At 42.1% G+C, this 17,126-nt stretch overlaps 1 protein-coding gene and 1 pseudogene across 5 annotated transcripts in view; both read left to right on the plus strand.

The window, feature by feature from the left end:
- The window catches only part of SRPK2 (SRSF protein kinase 2), a 147,367-nt gene that overhangs the window by 62,559 nt on the left and 67,682 nt on the right, over window positions 1–17,126 (plus strand). For all 4 annotated transcript variants that reach the window (XM_023518706.1, XM_023518701.1, XM_003782602.2 and 1 more), the window contains exon 2: window positions 5,040–5,191. In XM_023518706.1, the coding sequence (XP_023374474.1) occupies window positions 5,040–5,191 (152 nt within the window). The remainder of the gene's footprint in view (window positions 1–5,039; window positions 5,192–17,126) is intronic.
- The window catches only part of LOC105887888, a 1,100-nt pseudogene continuing 861 nt past the window's right edge, over window positions 16,888–17,126 (plus strand). The window contains exon 1 of the transcript XR_001161646.1: window positions 16,888–17,070. The product of XR_001161646.1 is annotated as a farnesyl pyrophosphate synthase pseudogene (transcript). The remainder of the gene's footprint in view (window positions 17,071–17,126) is intronic.

Raw genomic sequence — 17,126 nt, forward strand, 5'->3', positions numbered from 1 at the left:
GCTGGCACCCTACTCCTTTGAGCCACAGGTTCTGCCCTGCTTTTTTTTTTTTTTTCTTGATGATGCCTTTGAAGTGTAAGAATTTTTAATTTTGATGAAGTCTGATTTATTGCTAGTATTATTTTGCTTTTGGCATTTTATCTAAGAAGCATTTCTTAACCCAAGGTCATAAAGATTTACTTCTGGTTTTTTGTTTGTTTGTTTTGTTTTGATTGTTTTAAGAGTTCTGTAGTTTTGGCTCTTTCACTTAAGTCTTTGATCCATTTTGATTTTATGTCTATGTATATGTGAGGTAGGAGGTCCAGCTTCATTTTTTTTGTATGTGGGCATCTATTTGTCTTAGTATCACTGCTGACAAGACTGTTGTCTCACCAGTGAATTGTTTTGGTACTCTTGCGAGAGCTATTTATAGGTCTTCCTTGCCCCTGGTGCTTATGTGCATCTAGTAATTCTTATATAAAATTGCTTCCTACTCATTTTCATTAGGATTGATGGAAATTGTCACTTTTTAAAATCTGTAGCTGCACTTCATGGGTGTCTATTTGATAAGATAATTTATGCTTGTCCTTTTAGATAGCCGAGTTTTACCACACTTTGCAATAGTCTAGAAGCCACTTGAAAGCACTTTAAAGAAGCTAACCTTCAAACAGAATGGCAGGGCTTTCTGTTCTCTATATCTTCCCTGGGAGTATTTACTGGTGTTCTCCTACGTGGTAGGCAATAGCAAGGATAGAAGGATGAAAAAGAATCAAGCATTGATCAGGGCTGCAGCATTCGGCAGTTACATTGTACTAAGACTTGCTATGATTAACTGAGTGATTTAGGAGTTGGTGATAATTGATATGAAGCAGTCACTAGGAGAAGCCCTAGAAAAAACGGTCATCACTGGTGTGATAGGCAGTCTCGGAAGTACAATGCGTACCCTCCATATAACTTAAACAGTTCCAATAGTCATGTTAATAAAAAACAGTAAAAGGAACCAGGTGAAGTAAATTTTAATAATATAATTTAACTTACGTATGAAACATTTTAACATGTAATATAAAATTTGCTATTAATTCTTGGAAATCTAGGATTTATTTTACACTTTTAGCACATCTTAGTTTGAACTGGTCACAGCGGCTACCACGTTGGACAACATAGTTCTAGGTTTTGATGCAGTAGTCACTTGAAATATTCCATCAGCATTACCTGGCATCCTCTGTGCTTCAGGGGACCCAGGCCTTTACTTTGTAGAGCTGGCTTTTGAGGAGTTTTCTGATTGCCTGTTCACCATGGCCCTCATCAGAGGGCTAAGTGCCTGTTCACTTCTAAGTGAACAGGGGTCACACGCAGATGTTGTGATTTCCGGCCTAGGGGTCACATGCAGATTTTGTGATTTCCGGCCCAGGGGTCACATGCAGATTCTGTGAAGATTTTTTTTTTGGGAAGGGGGCTTATCTGTGGTTCAGATGTCACAAAATACACACAGACCTTTGGGGGGGTGTGTGTGCACGTGCTCATCAGCTTTCATTAGTGTTTAATTATTATTGTGTGGCCCAGGACACTACTTCTTCCACCAATGTAGACAGAAGAAAAAATGCGGGATATCCATAGACTACAGTCTGAGAATTTTTTTACTTTTTAGACAGAGTTTCACTTTGTCACTCTGGATCAGTGGTTCTCAACCCGTGGGTCGCGACCCACAGGAACTGTATAAAAGGGTCTCGGTATTAGGAAGATTGAGAACCACTGCCCTGGATAGAATGCTATGGTGTCATAGTTCATAGCAACCTTAAACTCCTAAGCTCAAGCAATTCACTAACCTCAGCCTCCCCAGGAGCCAGGACTACTGGTATCCGCCTCAACACCTGGCTGTTCTTTAGAGATGGGGTCTCTTTCTTGCCTTGGCTGCTCCTGAACTCCTAAGCTCAAGCAATCCACCTGCCTTGGCCTCCCAGAGTGCTAGAATTATAGGCATGAGCCACTGAGCCCAGCTGAGAATTTTGTTAAGCCATTTGGTCAGCTCAGCAAATAGGTAAAGAATAAGTGAAAGAGACATGTTATACATAATAAAGGTGCTCAGGCCTCTCCAGTGAGAAAAAATGGTCCATGAAAATTAGAGTTTACTTTCCCCGGTGGGATGGGGTGGGGTGGGGTGGTTCACTCTTAACAATCCTAGCACTCCGGTAGGTGTCGGGAGGATTGCTTGAAGTCATATGAGTTCAAGACCAGTCCAAGCAAGAGTGAGACCTTCTCAATCAAAAATAGAAAAATTAGCTAGGCCTTGTAGTGAATGCCTATAGTTCCAGTTAATCGGGAGGCTGAGGCAGGAGGATCATTTGAGCTCAGGAGTTTGAGGTTGCAGTGAGCGAGGCTAACACCAGGACACACTAACCTGGGCAACAGAGTGAGACTGTCTTGAAGAAAAATAAAAAGGAAAAAAAAGAATCTCTTTTCCTTATTACAGATAATAGTCTGCTTTGTTGAGATGAAGCACTATAGAGAAAATATTTCTAGTATAATGGTTCTCGCTGGGCATGGTTTTGCCCCTGCCCAGCGGACATTTACCAGTTTCTTCTGGACCCATTTTTTATGGCCACAACTGGATTCGGGGGGGAGGGGGTGCCAATGGCATATAACGGTGAAAGGCCAGGGGCTGTGGTAACCATCCTACAGTGTGTAGACAGTCCCCACGAGTTATCTGGTCACTTGTCAACAGTGCCAAGCCCAGAACTGTTTTACCTGGGACCATTCTACTTTCAGGAAGAGTGTGGATGTTAAAAAGAAATGAGCATCTGGAAGGCTTGTACTTCATTAGGCCTGGTGGAATTTTTGGATGTATTCTAGAAATGTTGTCTAATTGTTCTCTTTCAGTGCTCCATAATGAGGAGTGGTTAACTCAGAACATTATCTTCTCCTAATGTGTATTACTCAGGGAACTGTGACTTTGAGTTTTCATAAATTCTGGCAAGTAGAAATCAATACCAGTCATTTTCAGGTCATAAACGTTCTTTAGTTGTCTTGTCAAAGATGGTCACATCTGCTGGCATTTGCCTTTAGTGTTTCTGTTTTGTATAATCCCCACCCCTTCCTCATGACTTTCGGCATTTTTACTGCCTTCTACCTTTTCCCATTTTCTTCTATTTGTGGTGGTTTAGGTTTTTGTTGGCAAGCCACATAAATTAGTGGTGGTTAACTTCTGGAAAGGCTATAAAAACTGCCGGGCTCTCAGATGTGACATGGCTTTAGAGGCCCAAATTAGAAGGGGGTGGTGGTCCAGGCAGCTCCTTTGGCCTGTCTCAGTGCACCTGCACCAGTGACAGCTCACATTCTCAAGCTGTGGGGCGGGGTGGGAGGGGGGAGGTGTTGGAGAGTGAGCTTTGGCTGTGTGACTTAGGCTGTACTGCCTTGAGAAGAAAAAGGGTCTGGAACCAGCCTTTTGCTGTGCAGGCAGCAACAGTGTCCCAAAAGGAAATCCAGTGCTATTAGAAAAGGAGGATGCATACCAGACCAGGGGCATGGGGGGAGGTACTTGTTTACCACATCAGTGGCTCTGTGATTCCCCCTTCTCCCTCCTTACTTCACGCTACTAATGTTGCCTCTGGGAGCACCTTCCTCAGCCTCCTCCCTTATCCCTGCCCCATGTGTCTGTTCTAACCCCACCTTCTACCTACACAGCTTTGGCCAGTTTAGAGGTGGGGGGAGCGGTAGTAGTCCCATTAGTAGGGCAGGTTAAGGGAGAGAACTGCTGGTGTCCAAGTTGAGACCTTTGGTTTATGTTTTCCCACTGAGACATGTTTTGAAATAGCAGCTAACTTGTATGGTAAGCAAAAGCTTGATTTTCGTAGGACCCATTGGGAATGTTTTACTTCTAAGCAAATATATTTACTATACCTATGAGTTATTCTGGATATCTCAGGGTTTACTCTTTAACCCATGAATTTTCTTTTTATTACAGAGTTCCTATACTTTATAGAAGAGCATACTAAACAGTATTTTAACCTTTATGACAAGGGGAAATAACCATTGCAAATCTTGCATTAGTATGTTGACTGTATTTGTATTGGACTGACAGTAAGTTTTTTTATTTTTATTTTATTTTATTTTTTTGAGACAGCCTCAAGCTATCACTCTTGGTAGAGTGCCATGGTGTCATAGCTCACAGCAACTTCCAACTCCTGGACTTAAGCGATTCTCTTGCCTCAGCCTTCCAGGTAGCTGGCACTACAGGCTCCCACCACAGCGCCCAGCTATTTTTGGGTTGTAGTTGTCATTGTTGTTTGGCAGGCCCAGGCTGGATTCAAACTCACCAGCTCTTCGTGTATGTGGCTGGTGCCTTAGCCACTTCAGCGATAGGCGCCACCAGGTTTTTTAATTTCTAGTTTGAATAGTATTTTTAATTAAGCAAGGTTGATAGATAACTGAATTTCCTAATGAGAATAACCATTCTTGTAGCTATGGGTGTGTGTATATATATATTAATCAGCTTTTATAAGTATCCTGGAAATCTGAACTCATTCCTGTAATTTCTTTGAAAAAGGTATTCTGATTTTCAGATAACAGAAAACAGATCTTTGTATAAGTTGAGGGCTACTAGCTTCTGTATTGATGTAATCTCTGTGGGATTTTTTTTAAACTAATAAGGCTATTTATCATGGGATGTGCTTTCATTTCATTCAAATTCCTTACCATTGATAGTACTTAAGAAATGCTGATATTCTGAGTGAAAAGTTGCCTATAAAAATAAGTATTATACGTATCAACATCTGATAACATATATTGAAACAGTATTTGAATTCAGCTAAAACGGATGAAGTGACCTTAATTGACATTTCTTCCTAGTGTGTGACAAATTTTATTTTTTCCCACATTAAGAAATACTCAAGTGTGTTTGTGATTTACTTCTAAGTAAATTGGGATTTACTTCTAAGTAAATTGGGATTTTCTTTCCACTATTTCCCACATTCCAGTATTTCCCACATTAAGAAATACTCAAGTGTGTTTGTGATACAAGATTTACTTCTAAGTAAATTAGGATTTTCTTTCCACTATTTCAGGCCGGAGCCTCAGCAGAAAGCTCCTTTAGTACCTCCTCCTCCGCCGCCGCCACCACCACCACCTTTGCCAGATCCAACCCCCCCAGAGCCAGAGGAGGAAATCCTGGGATCAGACGATGAAGAGCAAGAGGACCCTGCGGACTACTGCAAAGGTGATGTGCCGACCGTGGCAGTGTGAGTCTGGCCTTCTCCACCAGGCCACTCACTGATTTTTGTTGGGAAACGAACAAGGGGAGGTGGTGATGTAAACTGCTTGGGGTATTAAATTGGCCTCCTACGTCAATATCATTTTAAATTCTTAGGTCAGATGTAGAAAGATACCAAAAAAGGTAAGAGATCTGAAAGGTAATTTTAAGAGATAGAAAGTACACACACACATACACACACATACTATATATACATAGTCATGTTCTAGGCTCTTTCAAAAAGGTTGAAAATATAGTATCTAGTAGAACAATTAAAGACAAAGGACATAGTAAACCATGTGAGAAGAAGTAGGGAGTAGAAGGTACCAGGCACCTAAGAGGAGCTAATTATAACTGTTGTGCGCTGTATTTGACTTAGTTCTCTGAGTGCTAAGGCTAAAAGAGAGCCAACCATTCCTTTCTCTGCACAGCACTGAAATACACAGCATTCATTGTCTGTGGAAAGAAAGCACGCACATTTGTCTACAGAGAAAGACTCTTTCCTGGTTTTGTATTTGGCGAAAAAGACATTCTGTGGGTTCTGCCATTGTGTGGCATAGTGGATTATGTTTTCAGCTATGACTTCACAGAAGACATAGAAACTATTCAAGTGGAGTGTGCTTGTATTGATGCTTTGTGAAGACCAAGAGCATATAGTTAAATTTGTAAGGGGCAAGTGTGTTGTGCGATGAACATTGAGAACAATATGATCTAGATACCATGCTTTGTGTAGACTGGACTCTGAAAATGTAGTATGAAAGGAAAGTTGCTGTGTTCATTTGGCTGCTACTTTGTTACTTAACTTATTCATTTGGACTTTTAATTCCCTGGAATTCTGAGCTTCTGAGCAATTGGTGAGACAAGTTTATTTACTGCAGATTTTGTATGATGTAAATCAGGTTCTGCATGGCATTAGACTAGATGGCAGGAGATGCATACATGTTCAGAGAGCATCAGTACACTTTGGGGTCTACAGTAATGTTCAGAGACCATCAGTACACTTTGGGGTCTGCAGTATCTTAGTGAAGCATCATTTCTCAGGCAGATGCAGGTTGTTTGTGTGTTGCTTATGGAAAAAATTAGTTCTGGTTATTTTTTAAGAAGAGGAGAAAGTTACTCTGCTATGAAAAGTGTAGGAAATAATCTAACCTGATTCTCCTGTAGGTGTAGGTACTTACACATAGAAAAGAGAATGTGGATCTTTTGTAACATTTGTCTGAATAATGGTTTTGGCCCCAAAGCTCTATGCTGTCTAATAAAAGATAAGATACAGAGACAGTTTGGAAAGGTAAAAAGGTGTTTTCCATCCCCCCTTTTAATCTGCATTTCTTGGATCCCATCCTATCCCATTGTCACTTCATTTTGTTGCTATAGGAACCATTCTTTAGGAGCTGTTCTCTTTAGCAAGTAGGTTTCAGCAAGCTGGGTATGGTGGTTCATACCTGTAATCCTAGCACTTTGGGAAGCTGAGGCCAGAACATTGCTTGAGCCCAGGATTTGGAAACCAGACTCGGTAACATGGTGAGACCCTGTCTTTATCTCTGCCCTCCCACCCCCAAAGAAAAGACCCAAACAAAAAAATAAGCCAGTCATGGTAGTGTGTGCCTATAGTCCCAGCTGTTTGGGTAGCTGGGGTGAGGGAGGATTGATTACTGGAGCATAGGAGTTAGAGGCTATATTGAGCTATGATTGTGTCTTGCAAACTCTGCCTCTCCTGTCTCTCTCTGGTTTTTTTTAAACAAACAAAAAGGTTCCATCATGCTGGAATGATGTCTGTCTACCTTATACCTGGCTGTCCAGTATGTGGGTCAGGAGATGTAACCAATACTCTTACCACTTTACTATCTTTGGGGACCAGCATAGTGGGCAGACCAACCCCAAACATAGGTCTAAGAATAAATGGTTCTACATTCAGTGCTGATTATATGCAACATTCATTGAACTCTAACCTTGGATTAAAGTTAGCTTCAGGCTTGGTGCCTATAGCTCAGCAGCTAGGATGCCAGCCACATACACCAGAGCTGGTGGTTCGAATCCAGTCTGGGCCTGCTAAACAATAGTGAAAACGACTACTAAAAAATAGCTGAGCATTGTGGTGGGTGCCTGTAGTCCCAGCTACTTGGGAGACTGAGGCAAGAGAATCACTTAAGCCCAAGTGTTTGAGGTTGCTGTGAGCTATGATACTACAGCACTCTACCTAGGGCGACAGCTTGAGATTCTGTCTCAAAAAAAATAAAAATAAAAATAAAAATACAGTCAGCTTCAGTAAGGCATGTTAGAAATCGTAAGGTTCACTTCTTATACACCCTCCTCCCTGATTTAAACTGCACTTCTAGTTAACATTACTTGTGACATACACACTACTCTGTGAATGTTATGGTATAGCCTATAAGTGTTTGTCTAAGGTAACTGACATACATTCAAAGAGTCAGGGAATTGTTTGGAATATCTGGGTAAGTGCTATAGTCTTCTTTCTTTCTTTCTTTCTTTCTTTCTTTCTTTCTTTCTTTGAGACAGAGTCTCACTTTGTCACCCCTGGTAGAGGTGCCATGGCATCGCAGCTCACAGCAGCCTCAAACTCTTGGGCTTAAGTGATTCTCTTGGCTCAGTCTCCCAAGTAGCTGGGACTGTAGGTGCCTGCTACAACACCTGACTACTTTTTTGTTGTAGATTTCTTTGTTGTTTGGCAGGCCTGGACTGGATTCGAACCTGCCAGCCCCAGTGTATGTGGCCAATGCCCAGGCTGCTGAGTTACAGGTGCCAAGCTGCCTTCTCATTTGTTTTTGTTTATGAATGGAAGAGATAACTTTTCTCCCAAGAACTGGTTGAGCTTATTAACAACATGATGTTTTATCAACTCTGAATACGTTGGTATATTTTGCCTACCATCAAGTATAAACCAAAATGCAACCATCAGAATCAGGAAGCTAATATCGATATTTTATAACCGTTTGATTCTCAGACTTCAGTTTTTGTCAGTTGCCCCGTATTGTCTTTTATATGAAATGGATCCGTGGCAGAGTCACACATTTCATTTAGTTTTCTTGTTTCTTTTAGTCATCTTTGATTTGGAACAATATTTTCTTGGCTTCATGACCTTGACATTTTTGAAAATCATAGGCTGTTGGCTTTGTACAGTGTTTCTCAATTTGGAATGCCTCAGGAGTGATGCCATCTTCTTCTCTTGACACCCCATCATTATATCGCATCCTATCCTGTCCCTCCAGGTGGTACACAGCTTTGATTTGTTCTGTTAGAGTTAATGTCACTACTTTATTAAATTTTTTTTTTAATTGTTGGGGATTCATTGAGGGTACAAAGAACCAGGTTACCTTGACTACATTGGTTAGGTAAAGTCCCTCTTATAATTGTGTCCTACCCTCAAAAGATGTTTCACACACCATGACCCCCACCCAGATCCCTCCTTCCCTCTCTCTGCTCTACCCTTCCCTCAACCCCCACCAAGTACCAGGTCATTTAATTGTCCTCATATCAGAATTGGGTACATAGGATTCTTGCTTTTTCATTCTTGTTATGCTTTACTAAGAATAATGTGTTCCATTTCCATCCAGGTTAATACAAAAGATGTAAAGTCTCTGTCTTTTTAATGGCTGAATAGTATTCCATGGTATACGTATACCACGGTTTGTTAATCCATTCCTGGGTTGGTGGGCATTTAGGCTGTTTCCACATTTTGGTGACTGTAAATTGAGCTGCCGTAAACAGTCTAGTGCAAGTGTCCTTATGGTAAAAGAATTTTCTTTTCTTCTGGGTACATGCCCAGTAATGGGATTGCAGGATCAAATGGGAGGTCTAGTTGGAGTTCTTTGAGGATTCTCCATACTTCCTTCCAAAAGGGTTGTATTAGTTTACAGTCCCACCAGCAGTGTAAAAGTGATCTCTTCTCTCCGCATCCATGCCAGCATCTGTAGTTTAGAGATTTTGTGATGTGGGCCAAGTTTCCCCCTAGTAATTAGTATTTTGTTGAGAGTTACTTTGAGACTATGTATGTATCCCGTTCAACTTAATTTGTTCTCCCGCCTCCCTGTCTTTCTGTCTCAGATGGATTCACTCATTCATGGATTCTCTTTTACTTAGTGGGTTATAATCACTTGCCTTCCTTATTTGTTTTGATGTTTATATTATTCCAAATCTGGCCACAGATTGGTCCTGTGCTCTTTTGATGTCCCAGTCATTCTTTAAAGAACACATTTTTACCTTCAGCTACATAAGATACCCATGTTTATCCTGTGTTTTCCCTGCCTCAGACTTGGGATCCTCTCTTTCCCCAGGAACCCTGGTTCCTTTTAGTGAAGAATAGTATTTAGAAATCAAGATCTGGGCATTATGTATGCTTATTATTGTAGGGTTGTCACTGCTTCTAGATGTTAGTACAGAGCTAGGGATATATGTACACATGGATAAGCTTCATTAATGTTTATATTCATTTCTGTCTTTATCTAGTATATATTGAGATCTATGAGTTTAATCTGGTATCTCTAATACCAGAAAATTCAGCACAATTTTCTTTCTTTTCTGTATTTGTGGTTTCCTCCTCTGATAGCAAGAGCCAAAGCTGTCACCATCTTCATTGTGGTGACTTAGTTGATTGATTTCTCCTTCTGTAATGAGTCACCTTTCACCATCCCTCCCCTCTCTGTTTTCCCTCCCTTCTCTCCCTTCCCTCCTGACTTAACTGGTGCACTGGACGTCCTCTGTCACATGGCCCTGCTTATTGGCCTCTATTGGAGCTGCCCAGGAAGGGGGAACGGTAGGGATGGCTCCAGGCTGGGAGTATGTCCTGCTTAGCGTGGGCCACTAGAAGAAGAAGTTTGTCTTCTTTCACCTACTCATTACTGGAGAGCCTCTGCTCTACCAGCTGCTTCTCAATTTTCTCAAAATACTTCAAAACATCATCAGCAACAAAACACAAATTGCAGAAGCATTGCTTACTGCTCTCTCTGTTTGCTTTGTTGTTGTCTTCAGAGCGGGGCTCTTCTTTCCTGCTTCATAGCCAGCTGATTCCTTCTCATCTATTCTTAGCTTTCTAGAAAGATATGGACTGGTTTCTGAGATACCTGGGCTCCCTGGCCCTGTTATTTCCTAACTCTGTGTTCTTCTTATTATTTTTAAGACAGAGTTTTACTATGTTGCCCTCGGTAGAGTGTTGTGGCCTCACAGGTCACAGCAACCTCCAACTCTTGGGCTTAAGTGAGTCTCTTGCCTCAGCCTCCCAAGTAGCTGGGACTACAGGTGCCCACCGCAATGCCCGGCTATTTTGCTGCTGCTGCTGCTGCTGTTGTTGCAGTTGTCATTGTTGCTTTAGCTGGCCCATGGTCGGTTTGAACCCTCCAGCCTCAGTGAATGTGGCTGGCGTCCGACCCACTAAGCTATGGGTGCTGCCCCTAACTCTGTGTTCTTGCACAAGTGCCTTTCCCTCTAGGCTTTGGTTTTTAATCTGTGATAATGTAGTGTCAAATGCAGTGGTTTTAAAATAAATACATGGTCCTTGACCACAGGGAGCCTTGCAGACTAGGAAGGAGGAAACCAGAAATGAATGCCAAAATAAATGTGCAGTGATACACTGTGATGAGTGGGGATGGGGAGCTGCAGTACAATGTACTTGACGTTGAAGGTTTTTCTGGGAATTAAAATGAGATAAAAATATGTGAAATGTGTGGCACACTACCTAATTCATAAAAGGCTCTTAAAAATATGAATTTTATTTTTTTCTTCCCTGGCTCTTTTCTGTCACTCTTGTCTTGGGTGTGTTCCTGTGCGTACTTGTATGCTATACCCATAGGTGCTGTTCCCCTAGCTCTCTTACCCCTTGCTGTGTGTGGGTACTTCCTTGGCCTCTGCAGAAAGCTGTCAGTACTGCCTGTCTCTTCTGCATGTCACCTCAGGCCACTTTTCTGGGTGGGAGCTATAGCAGCAAACGGTGCAGTTTATTCAGACGCTGCTTGGAAGTGCAGGGATGTCAAAGGCCACGCACAGGCCAGTGGTGAACAAATGCTTCCAGGACCTGTGTGACACATGCTCACTTTGTGAGTCTGAGCAGAACTTCCTTTTGGGAGCCTCTAGAGCCTCATGTGGGGCTCCAGTCACCAAGCCCTTGGTAAGCATTACTGGGCTGTGCTGTGATCCTGAGCTGGAATCTGAGAGTAGGACACGCACTCCAAGTGTCCAGATGACAAGTTCATTGGGTGCTTTCTGTGCACAGTGAAGACTAAGGTTTGTTTCATTCTGAGGTCTGTGCATACCATTCTGTTACAGCTCCAAAACCGCAACTCTGTGAAGTGACCCTTCACCCCATCCTCTTTGTGTGAGTGCAAAAGTGTACTGTGGGGAGGATGGTTGCTTTGAGCCACCTTAAATTCCTAGGCTTTCCCAGAACCTCAGCACATACCTGCTGCAAGGACCTGCTCAGTGGTGCCTGTAGGAGCATTGTACCAGGCTGCCCATACTCACCAACTCCTCAGAGACTCCACTTTACAGCTCCCTTTAATCACCCTTAGATAACCTGGCACCTTTGTGCAATGTCGTCACTTGGATTGTTTCTGGGGACATCAATTTCAACGCACTTGTGGTCTGACTTTATGTGAAAACACATGCCACTTCCGTAGAAATGCCTTCTTCAAACCCCTAGTCACATCTAGCCCTGCCCTGCCCTGCCCTCACTGCTCACAGTAACCCCCACCCCCACTCACCACAGTGTGTAATTGCACATTTGTTTCTGCATTTGTTTTTGGTCTCCTCCTTCCTACTCTGCAAGGTTCCCTGTGGCCAAGGGCCATGTATTTGTGTGTGTATATATATACTTTATTATATATAATATATGATATATATTATATAATAATATTACATTAATTTATATATATATATTTTTTTTGGGTGGGGGGGACCAGGGCTGGGTTTGAATCCACCACCTCTGGCATATGGGGCCAGCACCCTACTCCTTGAGCTACAGGCACCGCCTGTGCAGTGGATATTTTTTTTGCTTAGCTGTATGAATAAAGGTGAAGGAATTCTATGTGGTTTTAGGCTGCACTAGGGATGGACAGAGTGCTGGTGTCACGTGTGGGTCTGAGAAGGCTGTGGGCATGACCAAGTTGGCATGCCCGAAGGACATACAAGTCAGAAGTCTTTCATTGCTCCCTTAAATCTTCTTAAAACCATCCATAGTTCTTCATACACTCATATATCACACATGTTTGAGTGGTATACATATTGTATGCGTAAAAACATAGGGGCAATATCGTCTTCAAAATCTAGGATAAATAATATAAATACACGCTAGAAACATGTCACGTGACTTCCTTTCTTCCCCACAAGTTGCCTTTGCCCATGTGTGTCCACTTTTCCTTCCGTCTGTGGAAAGTAGAGACTGGTTGAATTTTAATAACTCTCAAACTTTGTAAGTTCTCATTGGCATCTTCCCTTCTCTCTCCTCTCACCCCTTTCTCCTGCTTCTCTCTTACTCTCTCTTTTTTTCTGCCCCTCTTCTGTGAGTTGAGATTGTTTTATAGCTTCAAGTTTTTGTTTTTGTTTTATTTTTAAAGTAAAAATTGGTGGTAGTGGTGGCTAATGCCTGTAATCCTAGCATTCTGGGAGGCCGAGGTAGTGAAGCACTTGAGCTCAGGAGTTCAAGACCAACCTGAGCAAGAGTGAAACCCCATCTCTATTCAAATATAAAAACCGTGGCAGGTGCCTGTAGTCCCAGCTACCTGGGAGGCCAAGGCAAGAGGATGGCTTGAGGCCAAGGCAAGAGGATGGCTTGAGCCCAAGAGTTTGAGGTTGCTGTGAGCTATGATGATACCACAATACTCTACCTAGGGTTACAAATCGAAACTCTGCACCCCCCTCCCCCAAATAAATAAAGTAAAAGCAATATACCTTAAAGCTACCTTAGAAATGAGTAATGTCAGCTGTCCTAGACGAGTGGTTCTTCACTGGGGTAATTTACCACAAGCTCACTTGGGGCTATCTGGAGACACTGGATTGCCCTAATAGAGGCTGCCACTGGTACCTGGTGGGTAGAAGCCTAGGATGCTGCTGGACCTTCTACAATGTGCAGAGCAGTTCCCGTAACAAAAATCATTTGGGCAGTGCCTGTGGCTCAGCGAGGAGGGCGCCGGCCTCATATACTGAGGGTGACGCCTACGAATCCAGCCCCGGCCAAACTGCAAATCAACACATTGAATCCCACAAAGGCATAAATGTGTTTATGATCTATGTATATATGACTTAATGGCTTTTAAAAAACCATTCAACTCCTACTGTCACTAGTGTCAGGATTAAAAAACCCTGCCCTATAAAATGCTTGGTTTTCTTTATTAAACTGACGCGCAGCTCAATATTTTATAGAAGTATAGTCTTAAGACCGGGCATGGTGGCTCACGCCTGTAATCCTAGCAGTCCGGGAGGCTGAGGTGGGTGGATTGCCTGAGCTCGTGGGCTTGAGACCAGCCGGAGCCAGAGTGAGACCCTGTCTTTAAACATAGCCAGTCATTGTGGTGGGTGCCTGTAGTCCCAGCTACTTGGGAGGCTGAAGCAAGAGAATTGCTTTAGCCCATGAGTTTGAGGTTGCTGTGAGCTGTGATGTTACGGCACTCTATTGAGGGCAACAGTAACAAATTGAGACTGTCTTAAAAAAAAGCATAGTCTTTAGTTTCTTTTTGATATAAATCTTTATTCACAATTCTTTTACTTAAAATTACTGATCTTGCATGCATATTAATTCCCTGTGCTTTCATGTATTTTTAAAACGTAGTTGGTTTAGTTTGATTTACTTGAAGCCTTGAAAAGAAACCTTGCTTATCTATATGAATAAAGTAATAGATGCTCTTGAATTTATTATGTAAGGCCTCATTACATTTCTTTTATGGAGACTGAGGAGATTCTGACTTCTGATAGATAAATTGACTGGTGTATTAATAATAAGCTTTGAATAGCATAATACTTGATTTTTTTTTTCCTTAGTGCAAACATTTAACTTTGTCCAAAGTCTTGTATTTTTTGTAAAGAACATAGAAGTAATGAGGAACAGCCCTGGTTTCTGGTTCATGATCTCGTGGACTTCCCTACTAGAACGTAGGCTATGCAAGGCACAGGCTTTGCTTGTTCTGCCTTCCTGCTCTGTAACTAGCAGGTAGAGCAACTGAGGCCTATCGGGAAGCGCTGAGGAGACGACTCAGATATTATAAGAGGAAGAAAGGAAGATAGATAAGGGCTTAAAGGGAGCAAGAGTGTTCTAATTGGCTAGAGGAATCAGAAAAGACTTTACAGAAAACCAAAGTTTTCTGGGCCTGCCAGATGAAAGTACTTGGACTGTGTTGAATGAGTGGGACATTTCTTGGGCTGTGTTATGGAGGTGTGGAAAAAAGGTGTCTTTGAGGAAGTTGTTGTTTCTGATTTTTTATTAAGCGGGAGGAAACTGAAAGCTGATGGTGGAAGATTAGGTTGAAAAGTCTGGGAGCATCGGGATGGATATGAGGGAAGGAATTTGTGATGAAGTAAATTAAGGCATCCCTTAGAAATACTGCAGAAAACCCCCAAACCGGCTCGGCGCCTGTGGCTCAACCGGCTAAGGCGCCAGCCACGTACACCTGAGGTGGCGGGTTCGAATCCCCAGCCCGGACCCGCCAAACAACAATGACGGCTGCAACCAAAAAATAGCCGGGTGTTGTGGCGGGCGCCTGTGGTCCCAGCTACTTGGGAGGCAGAGGCAGGAGACTCGCTTGAGCCCAGGAGTTGGAGGTTGCTGTGAGCAAGATGCCATGGCACTCTACCCAGGGGGATAGCTTGAGGCTCCGTCTCAAAAAAAAAAAAAAAAAAAGAAAACCCCCAAACCCACAGGAAATGGAAGGAAGGCAGAATAGAAAGAGAATGCTTGTGGTATGATCTTTTTAAAAACCTCTTTAGTGAAAGAGGTGTGCCATAACGTCAACATGGTGGTATGAAGTTGCAATGGAGATTTATTTCATTATATACTTTTATTTGGTTGTTGCAGCATCATTTGTTGAAAAGACTTTGCAGTCCCCGTTGGATTGCCTGGTGCCTTCGTAAGTCAGTTGGTTGTGCAGGTGCTTCTATTTGCTTCTTGCTCTAATACCACATTGTCTTGGTTATATAGGAAGTCTTGAAGTGAGTAGTGCAGGTCCTTCAACTTTGTGCTTCTCTTCCAAGATTGTTTTGACTTGCCTTGGCCATTTATGTGTAATTCAGTATCAGCTTATATGTCTTAATGATACCAAATCTTCCAATTCATTAACATGATATCTGTCTCTACTTGATTAGGTCTTTATTGCTCTCAGAAATGTTGTATGTTTTCAATGTGAAGGTCTTGTTCATATTTTAATTTTTTTCTCTTTTGAAAACATTACTAGCAATAATTTCTTGATGGGATGTAGAAATACAATTGACTCTTATGCACTGCACTGACCATGTACCGTGGTAACCATGCTAAATTTGCTGATGAATTCTATTAGTATTTATATGTATGTAGATTTCTTTGGCTCTTCTAGGCACATGACTGTTTTATCCTTGGACTACAAATAGAGTTCCCTTCCTCCTTAGCATTTTTTCTGCCTCACGATTCTATGCACAGGTTGAATAAAAGTGGTAAGAGTGCATATCCTGGTCTTGTTTCTTATCTTACAGTGAATGTGTAGATTTTTTTTTCTTAGATATCTTTATCAGGGTGAGGTGGGTCATAGATTTAAATATAATGTTAAAATTATGAAGTTTTAACAGCATAAGAATATTTCCCGACCATGTGGAGAGAACAGATTTCTTAGTATACCAGAAGTATTGATTATAAAGCAAAATTAATAAATTGTATTACATTAAAATTAAAAAATTTTTCTGATGAAAAGATATCTTGAAAAGTGAAAAGACCAGCTGCACACTGAGAGGAAGGTATCTGTAATACATATATCTAGCAGAGAACATGTATGTGAGGGAACTTGGGGACCCTTGGTGAGGTTTTGGAGAAATGTTTTGCGTATTGGTTATGGTGTATCTATTTGTCAAATAGCAGGGAATTTTACACACAAGATGTTTGCTTTCATTGTATGTAGCTTTTACCAGGGTTTAAAAACAAAGTTGGCAGTAGTTAATTATATCTGGATTACAGGATTTCTGTGTTGTTGTTGTTGTTGTTTTGAGACAGAGGTTTACTTTGTCACCATTGGTAGAGTGCTGAGGTGTCACAGCTCACAGCAACCTCAAACTCTTGGGCTCAGGCAATTCTCTTGCCTCAGCCTCCCGAGTAGCTCGGACTACAGGCACCTGCCACAATGCCTGGCTATTTTTAGAGATGGGGTCTTGCTCTGGCTCAGGCTGGTCTAGAACCTGTGAGCTCAGGCAATCCACCCACCTCAGCCTCCCACAGTGATAGGATTACAGGCATGAGCCATCACACCTGGCTTGTTTCTGTTCTTTTTCACATCTTTGTCTTGGTTTTCTTTGTTTTCAACTTTGAGCATGCATTTCTTGGTAAACAGAAATAAATGTTTAAGAAAAAAGCAGTGAGGAAAACAGGAACTGGTATCCAGGACAGAGCACTTTGCTCCTCCCTCAGGATGAATGGAGACCAGAAATGAGATGTTTATGCCTGAGAAAAGCAGGATTTCACCCAGCACTTCTCTAAGATTGTCAGGATGCTGACTGAGGATGAGATGGGGCACCCAGAGACAGGAGATGCTATTGCCCGGCTTAAGGAGGTCCTGGAGTACAGTGCCATTGGAGGCAAGTACCACCAGAGTGTGACGGTGCTGGTAGCATTTCGGGAGCTGGTGGAACCAAGGAAACAGGATGCTGATAGTCTCCAACGGGCCTTGACTGTAGGCTGCAAGCTTTCTTCTTGGTAGCACGTGACATCATGGATTCATCTCTCACC

Source organism: Otolemur garnettii, unplaced genomic scaffold (assembly GCF_000181295.1).
Source record: "Otolemur garnettii isolate 467f Iridium unplaced genomic scaffold, OtoGar3 scaffold00005, whole genome shotgun sequence".
Classification (NCBI taxonomy): domain Eukaryota; kingdom Metazoa; phylum Chordata; class Mammalia; order Primates; family Galagidae; genus Otolemur; species Otolemur garnettii.